At 46.1% G+C, this 25053-nt stretch overlaps 1 protein-coding gene across 9 annotated transcripts in view; it reads right to left on the bottom strand.

Annotated features, from left to right (window-relative positions):
* LRWD1 (leucine rich repeats and WD repeat domain containing 1) overlaps window positions 1-25053 on the bottom strand; it is a 730516-nt gene that overhangs the window by 155986 nt on the left and 549477 nt on the right. For all 9 annotated transcript variants that reach the window (XM_069614964.1, XM_069614960.1, XM_069614967.1 and 6 more), the window contains one exon: window positions 24359-24566. In XM_069614964.1, coding sequence (XP_069471065.1) covers window positions 24359-24566 — 208 coding nt within the window. The remainder of the gene's footprint in view (window positions 1-24358; window positions 24567-25053) is intronic.

Here is a 25053-nt window from a genome sequence, read left to right as displayed (position 1 = left end):
TATAGCTTCAGGCATTTGTCCAATCTGAATGTCCCAAAATTCAAATTCAATTTAAAAAAAATCTCTTTAATTCTTAATGATGCCCTTTCAGCTGCCTTCTGAAAACGATAGACTCACGCACCACTCTTTGTGAAGAGTAGGCTCAAATAAGACTATCTCTACATTCATTTAGAAACCAACTGCAAGGTTTCACCCTTTTCCTGAACACCATAATTTGTTCTTATTTCAAACTATAGTTCCCAAAATAGTAATTTGTTTAAAGCAGTCCCCGTTGGAGAACTGCCGGGTTTAAGTCCAAAATAGCTGTGGCATTGGCATAAATAAGCATGCTATAAGTTATACCTTTCAGAGAGGGTGGATTAACTTTCCTACGAGAAGTACTAGAGTAACTGTCTGAACACATTAATTGGGGGGTCAACTGACATCCCTGCGTTTCACTTTTATTGGTGAGGGAAACTGTATAATTTCTGATCTTATATAACGGGCAGACGCTAAGATGTCAGTGTATCACAGTTGGATAAGATTTAATAAAAGATTAGGCACCACAATAAAATGTAAATTGCACCACAATATGTTTCTATCAATCCAATCAAATGCTTTCTCCAAATCTAAAAAAGCCACAAATCTCCATCCCTTAACTTTACAGCTCAGAGTGAAGCAGCGGCCCAGTGTACTAAGCCCTCCCTTGAAACCTGCTTGGGAGGGGCTTCATGATAGTTACTTTGAGCCCACTCACCCAGTCTGGGCAACACACATTTGGAGAATATCTGAAAGGCAATATCCAGTAGGGAAATTGGCTTATAACCATGGGGGCTGGTGGGCCAAGGACTTGTTCAAGGAGATGGCATGATGCCTGTGTCGACAATTGCATTAAACATAAAACAATTTGGTGTAATTCGAAAACGTGGCCCTCTGTTTTACATTTTCTTTTGTCTTTTAGCAACTTCTACATGCCCTTTTGAAACTATAAATCTGTCCAGCTGTGTACACACCACAAATTAAGTCATCGATCAATTTTGTTTGAGATTCTACATCGAACCATGGGGCATCCATTTCTATAACATGGACCTCCTGAACTCAGGGAAGCTGCTTGCCAAAATCCCTGTTCCAGATAGTTTCAGCCAAAAACTCAGACACTTTCTTTGTGGCCTCTGTTCAGTTTTAAGAGAATATCTTTATTTCTTGTGAATTAGTAATTCTTTGCATTGCCTCGTTGTCGAGTTTAGGCATCACCAACCAGCACCTCTGGCTTTCGGACCTCTCCCCCGTGGTGCCTACCCCAGGACATTGGAAAATTAACCAAAGAGGATAGTCATCACTATTACTTTAGGAAAGCAACATTTCATAACATTCTTGAAGACTTAATTGTCCACAATACAGTAAACAATGACTGAGGAACAGTATTACAGTTCTTGTATGCTTACGAATGCGCCATTTCCTCGGCAGGGTAGTTCAGGGGGCAACATGCGCGCCTTGAAAGCAAGACAACACAGAGCAGCACAGGTTCAATCCCCGGGTCCACGCTTAGAAACCTCTAGGTATTAAGCGCATTATAAATAACCTATCATCTCATTTGCCACTAAGATTCCCAGAAAATCCCTGGCCAGAAACCCAAAGTACACCTGAAAGTCAGTGCTACGTTTGAGACCAATTTTACCATCCAAACAATTGCACTAAATGTCTTAAATCTTTTGCTTGATAACCTGAAGCCTGTGGTAATGTTTATTTAATTCTATATTTACTAACATCTTGACTGGTCCCATCTGTCTAAAAAAAATGTACTACTCGCCACTCAATTTGTTTAACACTTCCCATTAGCAACAACTTAATGTCAAATGAAGTTAAATGCCTTGTAAATTTCCTTTACTAGAATTGCACATGATCTAGATAACTTAAGTACTGCAAATTAAAAAAGTTCTATTTAAATTATTTCTAGAGCGCTGGAACAGAACAAACAAAAAAAAACCATAAAAAGAGTTGGGTAACTAGAAATCAGCAAACCATGGTAGAGAAAGGGCATTCGAAAAGAGCAGTCTTCAGCCTATGCTTAAAAGTTGCCAGAGAAGAGCAACACGTCAGGTTGGAGGGTCAACTCATTCCACAGACGCGGGGCTGCCATGGAGAAACAACACCTTTCTGACACAAAGATAGTTTGGCTTTTGGCATTTGTAACAGGCCAGAGTTGTTAGACCTCAGAGTACGTCCATCAGGGAGCCCGGACAAATGATTAGAGAGGTTTGCTGGACTTTTTCTATTGAGGCTGGCACGGGTAATGCAGTGTCCGAAACATAATCCCCTTTCCAATTGGAAGCCACCGACACATGATCAGTCCTCCGCAGACCCAGGATCACTCAAACCGTATTGTTTTGAGATACCTGAAGATGATTGAGCTCACCTTCACCCACGCCCTGCAGGAGACTACAGCAATAGTCAAGGCGGGCACTGATGATGGCCTGTGCCAGAGTAGCACAGCCAGATGAGTCGAGGAGTGGTCTGATTTTGAGCCAGGAGCTTGATCTAATAGGATGTCAATGAGACAAGGCTGATTTGTGCTTTCATTGTAAGCTCCTGATCGATGACAACTCCAAGGGTCTTGACGTTAGAGTTGCCAGCGTACAATCTGCACCTTGGAAGGAGCTATTGGCCGGATCCAATTTATGTAGCTTGCACACCGTGTCAACAATCATGATCTCGGTATTGCCATTATTCAATGCCAGACCATTATGCAACATCCAGACATGCTGAGGTGTCTGCAGTCCTTGGCAGTGCTTCGTGTTTTTACAGAGAGTCTGTCTTCGCTGTTCTTGCTTGGTGGGAGGACCCATAAGCATTACCTACACCGCTGAGGTGTCCTCCGAGGGGTCTGCCGTCCTCGGCAGTCACTGGAAGGAAAAATTGACCCGCTGATATCGAGCCATGACGGAGTCCCTTCAACCAAGCCCAAGCTGGGAGAAGACCGCAAGGGACGTCGCTTGAGAAGCCATCGCCAACATTCAGAAAGGAAATCACCAGGTCGTGTAGGTAAGAGCCTTGCGCCCTTAGTTTGCACTTCCTTAGCGGCGGAAAACCGATTACAATCACAAAACTCACTGCTTACAGATGCAACATTTTGTTTGAGATTCTACCGGTGGAAGTTAGAACTCATCTGTTGCCAACGCGCCCCAAAGGACCCAGCTGAAAATGGGGCGGTCACGTGCGACCGCAATGGCTGTTAGGCAGAAACCTGTGCAGTTCCCTTAGGGACCACTGCAAAAGATTTAGGACTACAGGTGGTTGGCAGTAAACCCAATTGGTAGCAGTCTGTACCACCCAGATTTACCTGGTAGCTGTGGCTGAGCAGTCAGAGTTCTCTCAAGATGAGTTAGGCAATATGCAGAGTATACACAATAGGTACAGAGACACAGTAGTACAAGCAAACACTGACCAGAGCTTTGGTGTAAAAGTATATAATTATTCATTTAAAGACACACTTGTAAATTACACTAGCACAAAAAGAGGTAAATAAATTCAACACACAGTCACTATTACTAGATGTACATCCCTTATTCCTTATTAGACAAGTCTTACTTAACACCACTTATTTCCAGACAGAGGTGAGCGCTTAACTAAAGATGGCACTCCAATAAGTTAAGAAAAAGGGAGGGGAAAAGGCAGAAATGAGGAAAAGCACACATCACAATACTTTAGAAGCACCCAGCCAGGCAGGAAAGTCAACTCTACTTGTGAGCAAAAAGTTCAGAGGCCAGGCTCCCTCTTAGAGAGAACAGAGCACCAATACGCCCAAGATCACACAGCTAAAAAGTCTTGAAGTCTTGCAGGGAGTTCAGAAAAGAATTAAGTCAGCTCCGAAAAGTTCAGTTAGCCAGCCTAGGGCCAACCCAAGTGGTAAGTGGAGGCTTTTAGAGTCACCCCACAGACCGTTGCGAGGGAGGCCAGGCGGACACATTACCTTCAAAGTGGAGAGGATCCTCCAGCAGGGGCAGTTGTTCCTGGCAGCAGGTGCAAGTCACGGCGTCGTCCAGAGGAAGAGATGTCTCGACGTGGAGGAAAGCTGAAGGTCGTTGCGCTGCCAGGGAAGAAACCAGCCGCGGAGTTCTCCGGATAAAATGTAAGACCCTTTTATTCGCGGTAGTGGAAAAACCGTGGTATCCCGGTTGCCGGGGTGCTTGGCACAGGCAAGGCGGCCACGAGATGATCCGGGAAGGCGAAAAGACGGGCAAACTGGTTATCCCCACCAGTCAAAGGAAGAAGACTCTCCGGACTGGAGATCTCCTCTGTCGTCGGGAAAAGTGGTGAGACGGTTCAGCAGGGCTCCACCGGTGGCTTCGTCGTTGCAGGTCAGCTCAGCTTCTCCCTCTTCGGATTCTTTAGCTCATGTGGCGACTTCTGATATTCCAGTCCCCAAAGCCCTGCTTTTATGCAGCAAACCCCCATTCATTCAGCCTAGCTGTCAAACATGCTAAGTGGTGGGCCAATCACACAAGAGTGCGACTTGAGTTACCAAGGCAACTCAGTCCAGGGTGCCTAAACCCCCTCCCACACCCCTGTGGTACCCAGACAGAGTGGCACCACTTTTGGAGGCTTCTGTGGAGAAGCCCGCCAAAAAGTGGAACAAAGGGCCCGACTTGGGTTGGAGTCACAGAAGCGAACACAAACACCATTTTGGAAGCGAGTTTCGGCAAAAATTACCAACCGCTGATTTTATATTAATTTAATAAACCGGCGGTATGTTCGAGGCTATATTAAAAAGTGGTAGCCTCGAACAATGGGAAAATCCCATAGGAATATATTCACGGTCGAATATAAAAAGTAGTATCCACTTCCACCAGCCAAAACTCGATCAGCGGGGACGGAGACGTGCCCCCTCGAACAACAGACCCCGGGGCAATCGAATTGCCCCGACCAGTACGTCCACAATATGATGGTTTGTACTGGTTTCTATTCATAATTTGGGACTAGTAAAGCCAAAGGTGACTTTACATGCCCTGGGAGACAGTAGCCAGTCCCAGGGTATGGAGTCTATGTTTGGGGGTCACTATGACACAACTGGGTTACTGCACGGAGGGTGCTGTGTAACCCGCATACCAAAAAACACATGAAGCCCTATGGGGTAAAGGACCCCATAGCCCATAAAACACATTCAAAGTCAAAGGAACACCTCAAATCATGTCTAAGAGTGGGAGAAAAAGAGTCACTCTTAGCAGGAGAGAAAAAATAAACTCCAAAAATCCAGCAAAGCTGCTGGGGGACTCACTAGGTTTGGGAAATTAGCCTTAACAGAGAATTCTCCCTAACAATGGCCCATGCACCAGGGTTAACCCGGTCGATCCAGGGATGATGGACTCAATCCTCCCTCAGTCAATCAGTGAAAACCTTGATATTCCGCTCCCTACCGGTACCCCGAGAGCTTCCATTGGCACGGACCTCGAGGGAATAAGTGGAGGCTTGTCAGAGGATGGGTGCTGACTGTCCCCCCCTCCCCCAACCCCACCCCCATGACTCTGGCAATGTTAACACAAGGTCACTTAAAAATCAGACCCTAGAAACATTTGGTGTTCGCCAAACTCAGACCCTGTCGCAACTCAAAAGCTGAAAACGGCAGATAATCTTAAAAAAAAAAAAACCTGACCAAGAGAACGGAAATGAAAAATCACAGACTCTTAAAGGGGGAAAACAGAGTTTGCGAGTTAAATCAATCCAAGAGATTAGAACTTTTTTTTAAAGTGCCTCTATGGTTGAAAAGAAAAAAATGGAATCAGAAAACTGATGCCCAAACCATTGCAGGCTAGCGCCTTGAAGGATTTCTTCAAAAAACAGCAAAAGAAAACTAGACTCTTCTTTAGAGTTATGACGCAGAAATTCTGGAAGCAATTGAAGATCCATCTCCAGCAAACAAATCACGGAAAACAGAGGATACACCAGGCGACCAAGCCACATCAACATTCCCCTCAGTATCCCGGAACCCAGCAAATCAACCTGTGCCTATGTTAGCTCCCGCCCCACAAGAACGGGAAAACAGAGGAAGAACAGAACGAACCACCAAGTGCAAATCATAATAAAGACCCTATCAGTGCTTTAAAGAACAATGCACTGTATACAGAAAAGAGGCCAACTACAGATTATCAACTCGCAAGAAACCAAGAGGCAAGTGGACTTCCCCACGAACAGATTCCAATGACGCCACAACCAACACAGGCCTCATGTCCCCAGCGCTGCAAATACCGGCAAAGAATCCAAACGCAGGGGACGATACTGATGAGCCAGAAGCTGAAGTATCAAGGTCCCATCAATTCATCCCTAATCAGGCTTACAAAGAGGCACCTTTAAGACCATTTTATCTAGAAAAGAATAACCAACCGGATCTTTCACAAACCTCCACAACGCCGGTCAATCAGAGAACACTGCCGACAGGAACACCTCAAAAACAGACGTCTAAGTGAAATTCCAGTGATATCAGCGAAGGAGACACCTTCTAAAAAACCAGACTTGCTGACTAGGTCTGCGGTGACACTAGCCCTGGCCCCGTTGGCAAGCTACAAGTCATTAAATGACTCATTAAAGGACAATACAACTAGAATAGCCATGGTGCATTCAAAGCTCATTTTTGTGGAAGGCTACATCACAGCACTGGAAAAACAATTAACAGAACACAGACTTATATGGGAAACAAGAATTGCCTCACTTGAAAGGTTAGCAAGTCAGCTAGATTCTGAAAACACGACCCTGAACATGAAACTACTGACTGACCCGCAACCCTCAACGACACCACCTTTTGACAATACAAATAGAACGACTAAAAGGAAACGCGGGCACTCAAAAATGCTACATCAACGGACCAGCCACCACCTGATGAAGGCGACCCGCAAGCTCCAGCAAGTTTGAACAAGGGCCCAACAACGAATACTTCGAGCAAAACAACTAATATGAAAGCCCAGGAAGCTATACCTACAAGACAGTCAACACAACTTTATAACAAGCAATTGGAACCTTAAATGTCAAAGGGCTCCGCAGGGTTTTGGGGCCACCAAATCAAAATACTTTAAAACAGATAAAAAAACAAAAAAAAAAAAACAAGCGACAATGTCACTAGGCAAACAAGACACCAAGGGCCAGGCTCAAAGCTGAAAAACCAAGAACCAGCCAGAGCACTAAACATGTTCAAAAGAACAAACCACTAAATTCCTTGTGGGATACTAAACACCAAGAAAAAGGCATTAGATGTTATCAAATCCCCAACTACAGTCGAAGATTTCTTGAATGACAAAGCCGCAATCGACATAACGCAGCACTGGGATCAAGAACCGGGAACCGAAAATGACGATCTTCCACTAAATTCATTGACAACTAAACGCCGCACTATAAGAGGCAAAGAAACCCCACCCCCGCACCCCCCGGCAGGCAGCTACACGGTTGTCCTGAGAAGCCAACTAGAGACTTCGACTAGCAGAAGTAATGATCGCCGACCAGCTGCAAATCCGAGAACAGGAGCCAACCCACCGATGCAACAGCACAGACAAGACAGACTATGATGATTTGAAGTCCAACCCACAGAGAAAACAGAATCGCAAAACTAGTCGAAACCAGAACTTTTAAATTAGAACAATTACAAACATTTAGTAATTGAACAAGGACAAACATTTAGTCCTGAACAGGAGAACAGTGCTATAACTTATGGACAAAGTGAGCAAGTTGAGGTCTCTAAAATCCGATGATTTCACACTAATTGAGCCCTATCACAGGGAGCAGAAAGCAAAGGCTTACCTACACATAAAAGCACTTTCGATCCAAGCCATTCCGGCAGAAGTAAACAAAGAACTAGAACACATGGGCCTTCGCCCCACCGAGCTACCTAAGAGCGACTCATCGAAGCACTCCTCTCCGCCAGCAAGATCGACCGCAATTAGAGAGCATCGATATATCTCAAAGACTGAAGTTCTCTCCAAAGGGAATAGATGCAGTAAGCTCCACACAACGCCAGAGGTCCAGCGAACCAGAAGGGCAAACTACAGCTCAGGGTGGCAAGACCCCAACAGAACCCCTAGGTGGCATCACTACGATAATAGAGTTAGACAAAACTGGAAATGCAGTACGAGATCGGAGTGCAACACCCCGTCAGGCTGACTGGAGACCCAGCGCCGGTCACGGCATTCTGAGGTTGCAATACAAAGTCCAGCGGCTCAGAACTACAAAGGACTCCAGGCATCTCCAAGAAAAACCTTGTGAGGAGAACAAGAAAAATGACACCTGGATGTGGCTACCCGCAGCAATCACCAGCAAATTCAAGAGATAGCAATCACGATTGGGCACCCAACTCCGACAAGATGCACACCTCCAAACAGTCGAAGAATCCTGCCTCGAGACCGACGATGGGGTCATGGAACACCAGAGGCCATATACACCGGACCAAACCTAGTGGACCTGACCGAAGATCCTTCGACATTTTGTGCTTACAGGAAACCTGGTTGACCGAGAAACCATCCCTCGCGGCTTCTCTATAGAAATATCACCGGCTGTCAAAGGCCCAATAGGACGCCCATCATCGGGTCTCCTACTAGCAGTGAGAGCTGGTTCGGGGATGACCATCGTAAAAAAGCTAGCAGAGTCGTACGGCCTCTTAGCAGCCTTGGTATTGTGGAAACATCGAATGACAGCAGCGAAGATCTGGGAAACTGCACAGGTGGCAATCATAACACTATTGGAATCCTCAGAGAACGACCAACAACAACTTGTGTGTCAGTAGCAGAGGTTATTGACAAAATTGATGTCGACCAACATCATTTGTGGGGCCCTAAATGCGAAATGCAGGGAACTGGCTCAAGGAAAACCACCAACAGGTTCGTTAGCGTGGGTCTAAATAGATAAAACTAATGAACTTGTGCAACTTCCATAACATAGCAGAACTCCAACAGGGTTCTCTCCAGCCGCCTACTTGGGAGCGTGAGAGTTCTGCGGACACCTTGGACTATATTTTTGTGTCGCATAGCTCGCTACCTCTAATTGCTAAAGACCAGGTGATGAAAACCGACGAAAGTGACCACAACCTTCTGACTATGACACTAAATACTAGTCGCCCACAAAACTTCACGTACAATAATCACATTGAAGCAAATATCCAACAGACGCGGCTCCGACTCACGACATCGAATATCTGGATGTAACCAAAAGATTCAATAATCAGTGTGGAAACCCAGACACCAAAGTAAGCGACGCATTAAACTACAAAACTCTCACAATATAAAGCAAAGCCTACTTTAGTAAAGACAAAATGAAAGTGCGAAACACCACCACGAGTATGAGAATGCATTACTTACCGTAAAAGCATTTCTGATGGTTGTATCTGCTTAGATTCACATGCTGTGCATAGGTCCGACATCCAGTGGTCACTGCGGAGTATTGCATTTTGTTTTTCGTAGTCGAAAAGGGGACGTCGACTAGGCGTGTCTGAAACACTATCCCTATAGTGACGTGCGTTGTACCCACAATCCCTCACGCGTCGAGGTCCCTCTGTTTGTATTTTTTCTGCCCTGAGGGAGCCTTCTAGACGTGAGTGAGTACAGAAAGAGAGAGAGATATATAAAGGAAGTCTATGTTCCTTCCATCCGAGCGGGGAGGAAGGGTGGGCGCATGTGAATCTAAGCAGATACAACCATCAGAAATGCTTTTACGGTAAGTAATGCATTCTCTTCTGATGTTTGTTAATCTGCTTAGAATCACATGCTGTGCATAGACTAGCGAGCAGTACCCGGAGTTGGCGGTGGGTTATGAGAAGGAACAGTAGAGAAAAGGTGTCGTAATACTGCCTGTCCCACCTGGGAGTCAGATCTAGAGTGTGTATCTAGACAGTAGTGTTTTGTAAAGGTGTGCACAGAACTCCAGGTAGCCGCTTTGCAGATGGACTCAAGGGGAACATTTGCAATGAATGCTATGGATGCCCCCGTGCCTCGAGTAGAGTGTGCTCTTGGCTTAAAGGGTAGTTCTCTCTTAGCAAGAGTATAGCAGAGAGTGATGCATTGAACAATCCATCTAGAAATAGTGGATTTTGAAACCGCATCTCCTTCTCTTCCTGCTGCCACCGAGACGAAGAACTGATTAGTCTTCCTCAATGGTCTGGTTCTTTCCATGTAGAACATGACCGCCCTGCGTACATCAAGTGTGTGCAGAGTCCTTTCTCCCAAATTGGAAGGATTTTGAAAGAACGTTGGTAGTTCTATAGACTGGTTTACGTGGAATTTAGAAATAAATTTCGGAGCAAACCTAGGGTGAGTGCGTAGAACCACTTTATCTTTGTGAACTGTAACAAAGGGGTCTAGAATAGAAAGAGCCTGAAGTTCACTTACTCTCCTGATGGAGGTGATAGCTATTAAAAAAGCAGTCTTAAGAGTAAGATGTTTAAGGGATGCTTTGTGCATGGGTTCGAATGGAGAGCCCATGAGTCTGGTAAGTACCACATTAAGGTCCCATCCGGGAGCAGGGTCAGCTATCGGGGGGTGTATTCTTTTTACTCCCTCCATGAATGCCTTTATAACTGGGATCCTCCACCACGACACTTTGAGTTGGGAGGTGGTGTATGCAGAAAGTGCCGCTAGGTGGACTTTAATGGAGTTAAACACTAGGCCTGAATCCAAGAGATGGGTCAGGTATAGTACCACATGTGTGGGAGAGCAGTCAATAGGGTTGATGCTTTTACTCCTGCACCAGATGACAAATCTCTTCCACTTGCTAGAATAGCAGTGGCGAGTGTTCGGTTTTCTGGCTTCCCTGAGGATGTCCATGCATCTTTGCGGGAGTTGTAGATGTCCGAACTCTATGACCTCAGGAGCCAAGCTGCTAAATTCATGTTCTGGGGGCATGGGTGCAGAGTCCTGCCCTTGTTCTGAGATAGCATGTTGTACGGGCAGGGGAGTTTTACTGGGGGAGATAGAGACATCTCCATCAAGTGAGCGAACCATGGCTGTCGGGCCCACATTGGGGCCACCAGTATCATGGTCACTTGTTCCTGGTGCATCTTGTGCACTACCTTGTTGAGAAGGGGAGTCGGGGGAAAAGCGTAAACAAATTTCCCTGACCATTGCATCGATAGACCGTTCCCCTTGGATTGGTTCTGGGGGTACCTGGAGGCGTAACTTAGGCATTGAGAGTTCTCCAGGGTTGCGAACAGGTCTATTTCTGGGAATCTCCATTGTGTGAAGACGTCGAAGACGATGTCTTCGTGCAGACGCCATTCGTACTCTTCGGGCAGGGGGAAATCTCTGCTGAGTCTGTCTGCCAGCAGATTGAGTTCCCCGGGTACATGTAGTGATAGTAGGAACATGTCCTGTTTGAGAGCCCACTTCCATATATTCTGGGCCAGTTTGGACAAGCCTGGAGAGTGGGTGCCCCCCTGCTTGTTGATGTAGTACATGGCTGTAGTGCTGTCCGTAAGGACCATTACTGTCTTGCCTTGTAGGTGTTCTTGGAAGGCTTTTAGCGCCTTGAATACCGCTAGTAGCTCCAGTAGATTGATGTGTTTGGATGCTACGTTCGGAGTCCACACTCCGTGAGCAGTCTGATGGGATAGGTGAGCACCCCATCCTGTGAGGGATGTGTCTGTGGTTAGAGTGGCTTCCGCCGCGGGTGTGGCAAAGGGTTTTCCTTTTTCCATGTTCCCCTTTGTCCACCACTGTAGCGAGAGAACCAAGGCCTGCGAGACCACCACTAGATCGTCCCATTGTCCGCTGGCCTGACACCACTGGCTGTTGAGCCACTCTTGCATTGGGCGCATGCGCAGGCGCGCGTGAGGTACCAAATAAATACACGACGCCATCATTCCTAGCAAGCGCATTGCTTTGCGTACCGTCACCTCTCGGCCGGTCACATATTGGGGGATCTGAAACAGCATGTTTTGGACCCTCTCTTTGGAGGGGAAGACGAGGCCGTCCCTTGTTTGAATTAGAGCCCCTAGGAATTGTTTGATTTGACTGGGGTCTAGACTGGACTTCTTTTCGTTGATGGAGAAGCCCAGTTGGAACAAAAGGTCTACCGTCTTTTGGGTATTGGAGAAACATGTTTCGTAGGAGTCCCCTGTTATGAGCCAGTCGTCGAGGTAAGGGTAAACTGGGATGGACAACCTGCGCAGGTGGGCCGCAGCCACTGCCAGTACCTTTGTGAATACCCTTGGTGCTGAAGCTATACCGAAGGGTAGCACCTTGAACTGGTAGTGTTTGCCCTCTATCATGAACCTTAGGTATTTTCTGTGTGCTGGCAACATTGAAATATGAAAGTATGCATCTTTCATGTCCAATGTTGTCATGTAATCTCCCTGTGAAAGCAGCGGGATCACCTCCTGTAAGGTCACCATACGAAACTTTTGGGGTTTGATAAACTTGTTCGCTGGGCGCAGATCTAATACAGGGCGCATGGTTAGATCCTTTTTGGGTACAAGGAAGTACACTGAATAAATACCTTCCGTTACCTGAGATAGAGGCACGACCTCTATGGCTCCTTTTTCCAGCAGTTGTTGTACTTCTTGAAGAAGGATGGCAAGATGTTCCGGCGTCAACCGCCGTCCCCTCGGGGGTCTGTAGGATGGGGAACTGTTGAATTCGATACAGTATCCGTGGGCTACGGTGGAAAGTACCCAACGGTCTGACGTTATCTCCTCCCATGCAGGAAGAAAGGATGTTATCCGGCCCCCGACCGGTGTTGCATGGGAGGGGACGCGAATCTTCGCGTCACTTGGAGTTGTTGGGGGCTTGGGAGCCTCTGGGGGTGGATCCCCGACCTCTCCCTTTGCCCCGGCGTTGGCCTCTTTGGCTGTACTGCCCACTATTGGCTTGGAAATTGGTGGCAGGGTATTGCTGATGCTGACCTTGTTGTTGTTGCCGTTGGCCACGAAAAAAGCGCTTGTTGCCATAGCCGCGTCTGGTAGTGGGCTTAGAGATCTGGTCAAGAGTCTTGATAGTGTCGAACTCTTTTTTGGCCATCTCTAGGGCTTCATCTACCGCTTTTCCGAAGAGGTTGGCGTCCTCGACAGGTTTATTTATTAAAGACGCCTGTGTCTCCGGTTTAAAGCCTGAGTTGCGCAGCCATACATGGCGCTTTAGGAGTATTCCTTGTACCAGGGAACGTCCTGCTGTTTCTGCCGCGTCCAGAGAGTTTTTTACAATGCTCTGGTTAACTTGTGTTCCTTCGCCAATAGTCGACAGTAGGCGTGTACGTAAAGGCTCCGGTGCTTCCTCTGCGTCTTTGCGCAGTTTGGCCCACTGCGCGTCTGCGTAGCTCGCAAGCAAGGAATTGTTGTTGGCAATTCTTGCTGAGAAGGCAGCCGAGGAAGTAACTCTTTTTGCAAGGGCATATAGCCTCTTGCCCTCCTTGTCAGGGGGTGCCTCACTGGTGGAAAGTGGTACCCCTGCCCTCTTTCTAGTATTAGATACAACTAGGGAGTCTGGTATGGAATGTCCCCTAATGTAGAGCGGGTCTGAGGGTGAAGGAGCGAAAAGTTTCTCAATCCGTGGATTGACCCCTCTGATCAATGCGGGAGTGGACAGCGACGGGGTGATCCTCCTTTTAACTGAGGCGAGGAGTGGAATGGTCTGGCTGACCGGGGGTTTTTCTTTAATGACTCTTTCTACAAAGTCTAATTCTGGAGAGGGTTCTCCCGTGTCCAGTTCGAAATGCGCTGCTGCTCTGCGCAACAGTGCATTGAAAGTAGGCTGATCGTCAATTGGAGACGTGTTCCTAACTGGAGAATTATCCGGAGGAGTTAGATTTAGGGCATCAGTGTCGGAACACACTGATGGTGATTGCCAGGGGTGCGAAGGTCCTTCTCCTGGGGTAATCCCGAAGCCTTCTTCTATAATGCTTGTTCTGTCTTCTAGACATTCCTCCTGGTTCTGTCCTTCGTTGTCCATGAACTCATCTTCTTCCTCGAAGTATTGTTCCTCCCCAGTGAGGTCATATACATCTTGGAAGTCTGAGGCTGTGTCCAGCAGGGGATCGACCAGCCTCGGTTTTTTGGCTCTGGGGTCGTCTTGAGGCCCTTCTCTAGTTCTTCTGAGAGTTAGGGGGGCTTGGGTACTCATAAACTTTTCCATCCTCTCCATACAGAGGTGGAGTCTTTCCATAGTTTCATGGGGTACCCCAGAGCGGTCTAGCGGGGGAAAACTCGAGTTGTCTACCTCGAAATGGCTCGACCTCTCCCAAAGCGTCGAGGAAAGTGTCCCGTCGCCCTCCTCAAAACCCTCAGGTGTGTCGGGAGACTCCCTGACTGAAGGGGGTAGTCCCTGCTTTCCTTCGGGTGTTTTTGGCGTATCCTTTGATCTATGCGTAACGCTCGACGAAATCTTCGGCGTACGCTTTTGGGCGTCGGCTACAACGATCCTGGCTAAGCTATCGGCGACATTCTTGTCGGCGTAAGCTTGAGTTTTCGACGCTATGGGTATCGAGCGCTGTACGGCGGTCTGCGCCTTCTGTTGATGCGCACCGGCCGATGGTTTGGTGGTGGCGCCCTTGTTTGCCGAAAGCCCAGTCGCAGGTCGCGGCTGCGGTTGCGAGAGGGGCTTCGAACCCGAACGGTCCGAGGAGGCCGCCGGTGGAACCTGCGTCTCCTTGGGCGCCGAAGCTCTCTTCGACTTAGACGAAGAAGAGCCATGGGTTGTGTGCTTACCTTTATGTGAATCTTTGTGTGCGTCAGTGTCGCCGGGGTGTTCATCCCCATAAGCAGGGCGTGAGCCGAGCCCGTCGGGGCCGGGGACAGACGACGAAGCGCGTAAGCGCTCCTTAGAGGGGGTTTCGACTTCCGTGGCGGAGGTCGTGTCATCGCGTTCCTCGTCACTGTCGGTGGTAGCAGCGGCGGGTGAACCTTCGGCCTTCGACATCGCGTAGGCCGCCCACCTTTTAACCCTACGGTCTTTTAGAGTTTTAGGCTTCAGAAGCCGACAAGCCGCGCACCCTTCCTCTTTGTGATCGAGGGGCAAGCAGCGGTTACACCGTGAGTGCTTGTCCTTCCAAGTGAATTTGCCTTTACAAAGTGGGCAAAACCTAAATGGTGTCCTCTCCATAGCAGAGGCAATAAATCGCGATAAACACCCCCAGGGAAAGGAAGGGGAAAGGGAAAGGCATTCTCAGAAAGACCCAGAGATGTCCCACGACCCCACTCTCCCTACTGTATGTGGCCAGCGAGGCCAGGCCACGTGTTCGGCAGCGCCGAAGATTTCCTCCGCTCGACCCTCCGTCGACGATTTTGCTCGGCGGAGAACAGCTACACTGCGTCGAGGGAGTGCTGTATTAATCTTCGTAGAAGAAACGACCAAAGGTCGAGGGTTGCAATGTCTCTCGAGGAGCTCCGCGTGAAGGCGACCAGAAGCTGGGCGGAAAAAAACAATCTGAGGGACCTCGACGCGTGAGGGATTGTGGGTACAACGCACGTCACTATAGGGATAGTGTTTCAGACACGCCTAGTCGACGTCCCCTTTTCGACTACGAAAAACAAAATGCAATACTCCGCAGTGACCACTGGATGTCGGACCTATGCACAGCATGTGATTCTAAGCAGATTAACAAACATCAGAAAAGAAGATTCTGGTGGATAGAAGAAGACTAAGACAAATGAAAAGACAGGCGCGAAAACAAAATACACAACTTGCCAGGACTGCCCTCTGACGAATTGAGTAACTACAAAGCATGGCTCAGAACCATTGTATGAGTCTATCAAAAAGATGCAGAAACAATGCTGAACATCGTCAGTAACAAAGAATCTAGAGAATTTTGGGCTCTAATCAAGAAAGTCGATCACCAAAACGTAGCAATGCGGTAGCGGAACATACATGGGTGACACATTTTAACAGCATATTCAAGTCCCCGAATTAATCAGACTATACACACACGCAAGACTGAATCACCATGGGTGGACCTAACGGACAAATATATTTAAAAAGTTATCACAAAATTAAAAACTTCGAGAGCCCCAGGACTCGATGGTTTAACTAACAGACTTGAAACTAAACGCAGAAGTCTGAACAACTTCCATCAGCCAGCTCTTCGGCTGTTGCAAGGAACTACAATCCATTCCATCTACATGGACGTCAGCAGTGGTAGTACCGATTTACAAAAAAGGGAACAGAGGAAACCTGGCTAACTACCGCCAAATTGCCCTCTTGGATATTATTGGAAAGGTTTTTGCATCCTTCTGCAAGGGAGATTTCAGAGCTGGGCAAAAGGTACACCTGATGCAGACCCCTTTCAAACGGGCTTTCTGAAGAACGCGGGGACGTCAGTGAATATTTTGCTTTTGAATATACTAAAGTGCAACATCACGGCTGGTGCCCCAAGAACTTTCTTAGCATTCATAGACCTCACCAAGGCATTCGACCAAGTCGATCGAAAAAAAACGCTGGGATAAGTTAGAAACTTGGAATTTCCTGCAGTCGCTGCAGGGCCCCGTCATTATCTTGCACAGTAACACCAACATGCAAGTGTGTCTAAGCCAACAGGGCGCCCTCTCAGAAGAAATACCTTCAAACAGGGGTAAAACAAGGCTGCCCATTGGCCCCGGCTCTCTTCACTGCTTTCCTGTGAGATTACAAAGAGTTAATTCATTCCCTCCGAAAATAGGTAAAACCAGCATATCACAAATGCTGTACGCAGACGACATGATACTTCTGGATCAAACTCCGATTGGACTACAGCGCCAGCTAGACAACCTGTTGTAACATAAAGGATAACAACTTAGAAATAAGTACAAAACGAAAATCCTAATTATCGAGAAATGCCCAAAGAAACCCCCCCCCCAAAAAAAACGTAAAACTATCGTGGAACATCAAAAACACTAAAATTTAAACTGTCACCCATTTTAAATACTGAGGAGTCACGATTGACAGCTCAAGGTCTGAAACAAAAATGCAACAGGCCCTATGGGACAAGACTCGTGATTTAACAGCTCAACCTAAAGCAATAGATACAAAATTTGGAAAATTCTCCCTGCTGCCAGTAATCCAGTTCTATAAAACAAAGGCATCCTTGAACATGCCCGCAACAATTTGGCCGCAACTAGGAGGACACTTCTGGAGATCAGTCCTAAATCTACCAAAATCGACTTCTGTCGCAGCAATTAGACAAGAACCTGGGTTACTTTCCCTGGCAGTGACAGACCTTACAAGTAGGCAGCTATTCAGAAAAACCTTGATGAGTGAAAGCCCTCCTCCTTACCAGGTGATCGCAGAAGAAATCAAAAGCGGCCGTTGCCAAAGACTAAACACATGGATTCTAGCAAAGAAGCAAAAACTAGCACAAAATCGCATGCACCAAGGATGATCTCCAACCCTAAGAGTTAAAAAAGGAAGAATAATGGGATTGGATGCGGACCAACAAATCCGTAGCAGGAAATAAACTGTTGAAACATTCAAAGGACGCCAAAAAAAAATGAAGGAACCCCAAGCATATTGTACTAAGTTTCCTGACAAACTACTCAGAAGCACTTTCATGCGAGCCCGCCTTAATCTATTGCACACGCACAAAATTTTGACAATAAAATCATGGTCAACCACCAACATCTGCAGACTGCAATGATCAGGCCCAACTGGAATCTATAAGACACTTGCTGATGTCGTGTCCGGAAACTAGTCAGGAGTGCGTAATCCAACGCCGCTGCTCGGGGACTATACAACGTGCGAAGAAGAACAGTGGTGGGCTCAGTTGATTTCAGAGGAAACGACCAGATGGACCATAGCTGTAGCCAAGATTTGGTACCACGCGATAGAAAAGTTAGGAGGCCATACAAAAACAGTAAACTGAAAAAACTCTTGACCACATTCTTTGTAATTTATGAAATGATTTAATTTTTTGGGACCTTGTAAAAATCAAATTGATTAAAACCAAGTAAATAAAAAAAAATTAAAAAGAAGGTGTCGAGTGTCCAAGGAAGGATTACCAGTGAGAGGGATGAGGCACTGTCGTCAACATAGTTTGTGCATATTATGCCCTCCAAGTAAAGCAATTCAAGGGAGTGTGAAGATCTTGAATAAAGTAGGGGACACAGCTGACCCCTGTGGTACGCTGTATGGCAACTCCTAACCCTCAGTCATGGCATCCTCATGAAACAGTCTGGCTGTCCGGTTCAACAAAAAGGAGGGGACCCAGCAAGAGGCCTCCCTAGAGAAGAAAGCATAGTCTTGTAGTCTGGCAGCCAAGATGGTATGATCCACAAGATCGAACGCTGCAGTGAGGTCCAGAAGCATCAAAAGAGCTGTTTTACCTTTGTCAAAGTACTGCAAGATGTTTGTTTAGAAGTCCAGAAGAGTAGACTCAGCACTATGAGTGCTTCTAAAACCAGATTGTTTAGGACCAAGGATGTTATGCAGACTTAAGAAGTCTTGAATTTGGCAGTGAGCGATCTTGCCCTGAATCTACAGTAGGAAAGCAGTTTGTAATGGGATGGTAGTTGCATGCCAGATTGGGAACCAACAAGGTTTTTTTAAGAATGGGAGAAATCCAAGCATGTTTAATGACTGCTGCAACCAGCCTCTCTGAATGAGGAATTGACAAATGTGGTAATACGAAGGGTAAGTAATGCCGCACAAGATTAGGCAATGAAAGCCGGGCAGATTTATGTATTTATTGTTTGCTTGTTAGGAGCTCATACAGGAAATAAATTCAGTTTCAAAGAGCCCACAGGGCAGCAGGGAGGAAACATGGGATAGTAGTACAATTAAATACAAAAAAAATACATAGGGGGAAGGGATGGCCAAACCTACTATGCCTTGTGAGTATTTAGAACTTGGAAGTGCAGGAAGGAAGAGGGCAGTTGGGAAGATGCGTACTTGAGGTGAGCCACAGATAAAGTGCAAGGTATGATAAGTGCTATGCACCCAGGTGCTGCGTTGAATGGAAAGTGTGAATCCCCAGTGCTAAGGGTGTGCCGAGGAAGACAGTATTAGCCTAACTGACCGATACTAATCGATCGAATGGTACATTTGCCTGAATTCCGCCAGTATCATTCGATCGATTGTAAAATATGCCGAACATGTGGAGCAGAGGTTATGGGGGTGTCCCGCGCGCCCCATGTTCAGCCTTTGGGGTTACGGAGGTATCCTTTGCTTCCTCAGCATGGAAGGCAGGGGACCGAAGAAAAGAAAAGTAATAAAAGAAAGGGGAACACTGCAGCATCATATTAGACCCTCGTTAAAGGGACGGATACGACACTGTCGGTAAGTGGTGGGCATTCTGAGTGAAAGTTGGCAGGGATGGGGGGTAGTTTCTTGGACAGAATTGTTTGCATACGAACAGATACATTTTTAACAGTTTGGCACAATTATCTGTCAAACAACCCCAAACCTTGGAAGACCGATGCTGGGGAGATTGGGTGTGAATGGTCAGAGGCCCAGAAGATGCATAAGGGTCCAAGACACCAATCACCTCTAAGGTGTCCAAGAGATCAGCTCTAGCCAAACCAGCAAATTTGAAAGTGGGAGGACGGGCAACCAGTTTTCCGAACTGGCAGGGGGGGTGCTGCCTATTGACATGCTCAGATTATTGGCAATGTCACCCTTCATCTTGTGCACCATAGAATTCTGGATGTGTGCACACCAGTTGGTATTTTTTGGATTGTGGTGACAAGTGGGGCGAGGATCTTCCAGCTCTCAGGATCTTAAACAGCTCCTTGGTGTTGAGGTGGCTCCCTTAATTCCATTGTCATAGGAAAGTTCCTTAGCAGAGGAGATGGCCTTTTGGTGTGCCTTCACAGTACCTGTATAGCTTGTTTAATCTTCAGTAGATGGTCTTCCTCCATCTACGGAATGCTGTACTTTTCAAATTATGAATTTCCGCAGAGTACCAGATTTTGAATGGATATGTTTTTGTCAATCTTTGTTTCAAAGGTGCCTGTTTACAGCAAGGGTCATCATCTTGTCGTAGGCTATGGCCAACTTAGCGGCTGATTCAATAATATTCTATTAGCAGTCTTAAGTTTATTACATTTCTAATTTGTACTGCAATCGATTTTCCGCCAACTGAGTGCCGATATGTTTTGATCACCATTTCATTTGATATGCACATTTTGCTCATTGCCCACAAAAGGTTGGGGACCTCTGGGTTAACAGCATACCAACAGAAATGTTGTTTAGGGGTACCCGCTGCCCACTTTCCCCATTGCTGTATGCTTTGGCTATGGAGCCAAAAGGCCATTTCCATTAGGACTAACCCGTTGATTAAAGTGATAATTCGAGGTGGAACGGAATTCAAGCTATCACTTCACAGACAACATTTAGCCTACCTATCCGAGATGCACACTTCCCTACCTGAGCTGATCAAATCAGATCTGATTAGGAGAATTTTCAGGGCTGAAAACCAACGCAGATAAATCCAGAGTGATGTCGGTGTACAAGGGGCAGTCAAGTCTAGACTCTGTGGCGAGAGTTTGTGGGATGAAAGTGGAAGGGAGTAGAATCAAGTAACTGGGGGTATCTGCGGGATGACATGTTGACTGTAAGGATCCCGATCTTTGATTACCTGGGACTTCAGGGGATTCTTACGGATCCCAAGTGGAAGGAGCTATCTAGGGAGCTTACAGCTTTCGAGAAGGCACTGAACTCAGCCACAGGAAGGAAAGGGATGGTATCTCAGCTATATAAGGTGCTGATTGCAGCAGATCTGGGGGGGGGGATTGGCAGACATTTAAAAAACTTTGGGAAGAACTCTCAGAACAGGAAGTATGGGAGGAAGAATGGGATCGGCTATATAAGATAGCCTTCCACGGGAACCTGTTCACACCCACGATGGAACATCACTTCAAGCTTTTACAGGTGTGATAGAGACCCCCACCCACAAACTGTCCAAGATGTTCCCCCCAGACTTCTCCCAATTGTCCTAGAAGGTGTGGTCAGGTGGGGCCTGTCTCACACATGTGGGGGGGGGGGGGGGGATGTCCGAGAATTGAAGTGTTTTGGGGCGTGGGTCCTGAGCTGGAAGAGGTTTCAGGGGAAAAGTTTCGAGTTGGAGCCCCTCCAAATACTTCTGAGGCTCCCAGCCGATTACATGTCAGAACCCAGAATGATTAGGCCTCTACAGACCATGCTAAAAGCAGCCCGAGTTACTGTGGCTCAGAGGTGGAAGGGGGAGTTCACCCAGACAAGAGCAGACTGGGAAAATACATTTCAGGACATGGTAATCATGGAAAAGCTGACGGCCATAGTGAATGACCGGTTGGGGTTATTTCAGGAGGAATGGGGTGATCGGATGGCCAGATGGGATGCAGAAGGCAGTGGGGATCTTGTGGGATGGGAGGTGGGTCAAACATAACATGGGACGAATCGACAGTGATTGAGGGTAATACATCGGAAGGAAAAGTTGAGGGGTGGGAGTGGTAGGTCTCCCCAGTGAAAATCTGTAAACAGATCCTCAATTGGATAAATCGGTTACCACCTGCACAGCTCAATTGTGCCAGCGATAGCTGAACCAGCTGGGAGAGCCCAATTTGACTATCATCTTATACTTCTAAATCAAGACATCTGAAGGAACTCGCTTATGCTGCTGTCTCTTATTCAGATGGTCTCATACGAAACATCTTTTATCATCAGGCATCTACTGTCAAAAGTATATATAAATACGAGTCATGGATAAACCAACATATTTCTGTCAAATGATCAAAACAGTTTTCATGCAGACACGCATCCTCTTTGAATCTGGATGTAATATGTGTTATTTTCTGCAGCCGCTAATATGTTGGACTTCGTTCCCCAAAACAAAGAGTATGTCTGGGCTAAACTGAAAATGCTGGCCATTTCTCTTAGTCACTATTGAGTGTACAGAACCACTGTGATGTGCTCAAGTGCCACTGGTGGAAGCGTAGGTTCGTATGATGGCACCATGGGTTATAGTGTTGAGTAAATCTTTCCTGCAAAAGTGCATAAATCATTTCATCGTCTTGAATGCACAAGATGGAGGTAGGTTTGTTGATTCCATCGAATTGGGCTCCATTAACTGGTTCCATTTGGTCCAGTGGACCTTTAGTCACAGGCCATAGAGATTAACGTGTTGCCCCATACATTAAGCCATATTCCTATTGCCCTAAAGACACAGCCTCTCTAAAGAGGGCTGTTCAGTCCTGCATGGCAAACTACTATTTATTATACCAACCCTCTGTAACGCAACATTGGTTTTCTAACGCTTACTTAGGAGGCACAACTTGAATTGCAGAGGGGAAAATCGGGAAACTATAGTAGGACAGAGACTAATTCACGCAAGAAACTGTGTGACCAAGCACAAAAAGGGAGTCATTTGAACAACCAAATATTAGACAGCACATTGCCCATTCTCAGGTTAGGTGGGGTGTGTGTGAATGGTGCGTAGACCTAGTACTCAGGAAGAACCATTCTTGGTCAGCTAAAGACAGACGTGTAAACGTCTGCTCAAAACCATTGTAATAACCCAAAAGGCAAGATTTTGAATCAACAATTCTTTTTGATTGTATCAGGACAGTTGTTTGCAAGCCGGAGAGGGTGTAATGAGAATATGTATTCCCCAAGGTCCATGCAAGAAAGGAGTAACTTTTTGGATGATCCAATGGGGTGGATTAAAAATGTAAACAAAATAGAAATCATACCTATACTTAACCTTTTTGGTCAACAACTTTTGATGTGCCTCAGATCAGAAACATTCACAAAGCTCTTATTTTCATTGGTTAACTGCAAAATAATTGGTGTTGATTCAGTGTTCTTGTGCTCTTCCAGAAGAACTCCATCTACAATAACCTTTGGATATTGATTGTTCAAATTCCTGGAGTAAGTCTTCAACTTAAAGTACACATCTTCTGCAGCCATCTAGTAATTTCCCCATGAGATATATGAACCAATCCAAAGGCAGTATATTGGGCTTATGTTGCAAACAAGCCCATGCAGCTAGCGCAGTCCATTTCAGATAAGAGGAAAAAGAATATTCATGAGCATGTGAATCCATGCCAGACCTATGCTGGAGAATAACAGTTACAGGTTAGTAACTTGTTCCTTCTCCAGCATGGATATAAAGAATACATAGCAGTACACACATGCACAACTACAGGAGGTGGCAAAGGCTCAACATAAGCAATTCTTACCTCCTAACATGGCTCACTTTAGGCGAACAGGTTGCGCAGCACTGCTTGGCCGACTTTGACATCTTCCAAAAACTCTGAGCAGTGCTGTGCAACATGTTCGCCTAAAGTGAGCCATGTTAGGAGGTAAGAATTGCTTAATGTTGAGTTTTGGATATAATGCTTAATGTTGAGCCTTTGCCACCTCTCGTGGTTGTGCATGTGTATACTGCTATGTATTCTTTATTCATGAGCATGTGAATCCATGCCAGACCCCATGCTGGAGAAGGAACAAGTCACTTACCTGTAACTTGTTCTCCAGCATGGGTCTGGCATGGATTCACATGCGAACCCTCCCACCTACCCCTCTGCGGCTCTTCACTTGGTCATACTGCCACTTGGCGTACTACCAAATCTGAGGATGGCTGCCAGAGGCGGGGCTTAGGGAGAGGACAGTCATTGGCTGGGGGCAGTATGACCCAGAGATCAGTGATTGGTTACTACTAAGAAAGACAGATCAGAAACAAAACCGATACTGATTTTTTCTTTACCGAGGATTCCCAGCCTGACGGGGAATATTCATGAGCATGTGAATCCATGCTAGACCCCATGATGGAGAAAGGGACATTAGCGAAATAATTGTAGTGGTTGGACAGAAGTGCTTAATGATATTGAACTAATGTTTGTCAGAAAGCATGTGCACATGCTCCCACTCAAAAGCGTTCATACAAATTAAGCATCACAAATTGCACAAAAACATCTTTCCAACACAAACAACAAAAAAGTCCAGATTTTTTCAAGGCTAGGAGGCAATGGAATCAAATGGACACCTAGTGGCAAAGATTCCAATTATGTAATTTGTGCTCAAACTAAATACAAAATGACACTTACTGGCATTCAAACATGAGAACAACTATAGGTCTGCAAACTCCAGATCTTCAGATGCTTCAATGTCCCCCATGATCACTCCCCATTGACTATTCTGGCTAGGGACGAAGGGAGTTGTAGTTTAAAAAAAACAAACATCTAAAGAGCCAAATGGTCTGAAATGTAAAGATGAAGAATCACACCTTGACATTGGTCGGTGAGAGGGGAGATGACATAAATTGGGCCAAAAAAAGAAAGCCTTACTGTTGAAGCAGCAAATCGAATAATTTTACTAACATTTCAAAAGAGACAAACATATTTTATACATCAATTGTTGCAATTAGGTACGTAGGTTCCATTTTTACATTGAGTGATGGAACAATTTGCTACATTTTTGTAAGGTGCCATTATGTTCATCAGTTAAGCATCAATTCAACAACTCTGAAAACTTACTAAAGAGGAACGTTTCTTGCTTTGAGCTGAAGCAAATGTTGGAAATGGGCTTCTTGTGAGCTTTTATCTCTCCATAACAAAAATTGGCCTTTGCGTGAATGAGTTTTACCACTCCTTTGAGTCCAGCCGCTGCCAGCACATTGACTTTTCTTTTCTGTTGATCAGACGATACCATGGTCAGAGATGTCCAGGCCAAGGTGAAAAACTCCTGGGAAAATAATGGAAAATAATGGCAAAAAATGTCATGTGAGCATTGTCGGGAGGATAAATCAAGCAAAACACTGCAGGGAAATAACCAATGGTGGTAACCATCACCCAATAATAGATTATATCCCAACAAAGCCTTACAAGCAGACGTTTTAGGTAGAGCGCTCACAAGGCCAAGGGTGGAAGAAACAGCAGATAAAGATATGCAGGATACTGTAAAGGAGGAACTGTAATTGAGCCACATTGAGGGTAAGCAGAATACAAGAGACCGAAATACACAAAGGGAGGCAAAAAAGAAAGAAACAATTAGAAAGGTTGAGTGTAAGGGTGTTGAAGAAGGAAACCAACAATGGTGGCATTTAGGTAGCTATAAAACTTTAAAGTACAAGAAACCTTCAGTGTCCCCGTTTTCCAAGAGGCATTTCCCTGCCTCAACTAATACTAAAGTATCATTCAGAATGTCAGTCAAAATCAAACTCCACCGTCCT

Source organism: Ambystoma mexicanum, chromosome 9, assembly GCF_040938575.1.
Source record: "Ambystoma mexicanum isolate Mex_15411 chromosome 9, UKY_AmexF1_1, whole genome shotgun sequence".
In the NCBI taxonomy this organism is placed as follows: Eukaryota; Metazoa; Chordata; class Amphibia; order Caudata; family Ambystomatidae; genus Ambystoma; species Ambystoma mexicanum.
This window is presented reverse-complemented; position numbering and strand designations above follow the sequence as displayed.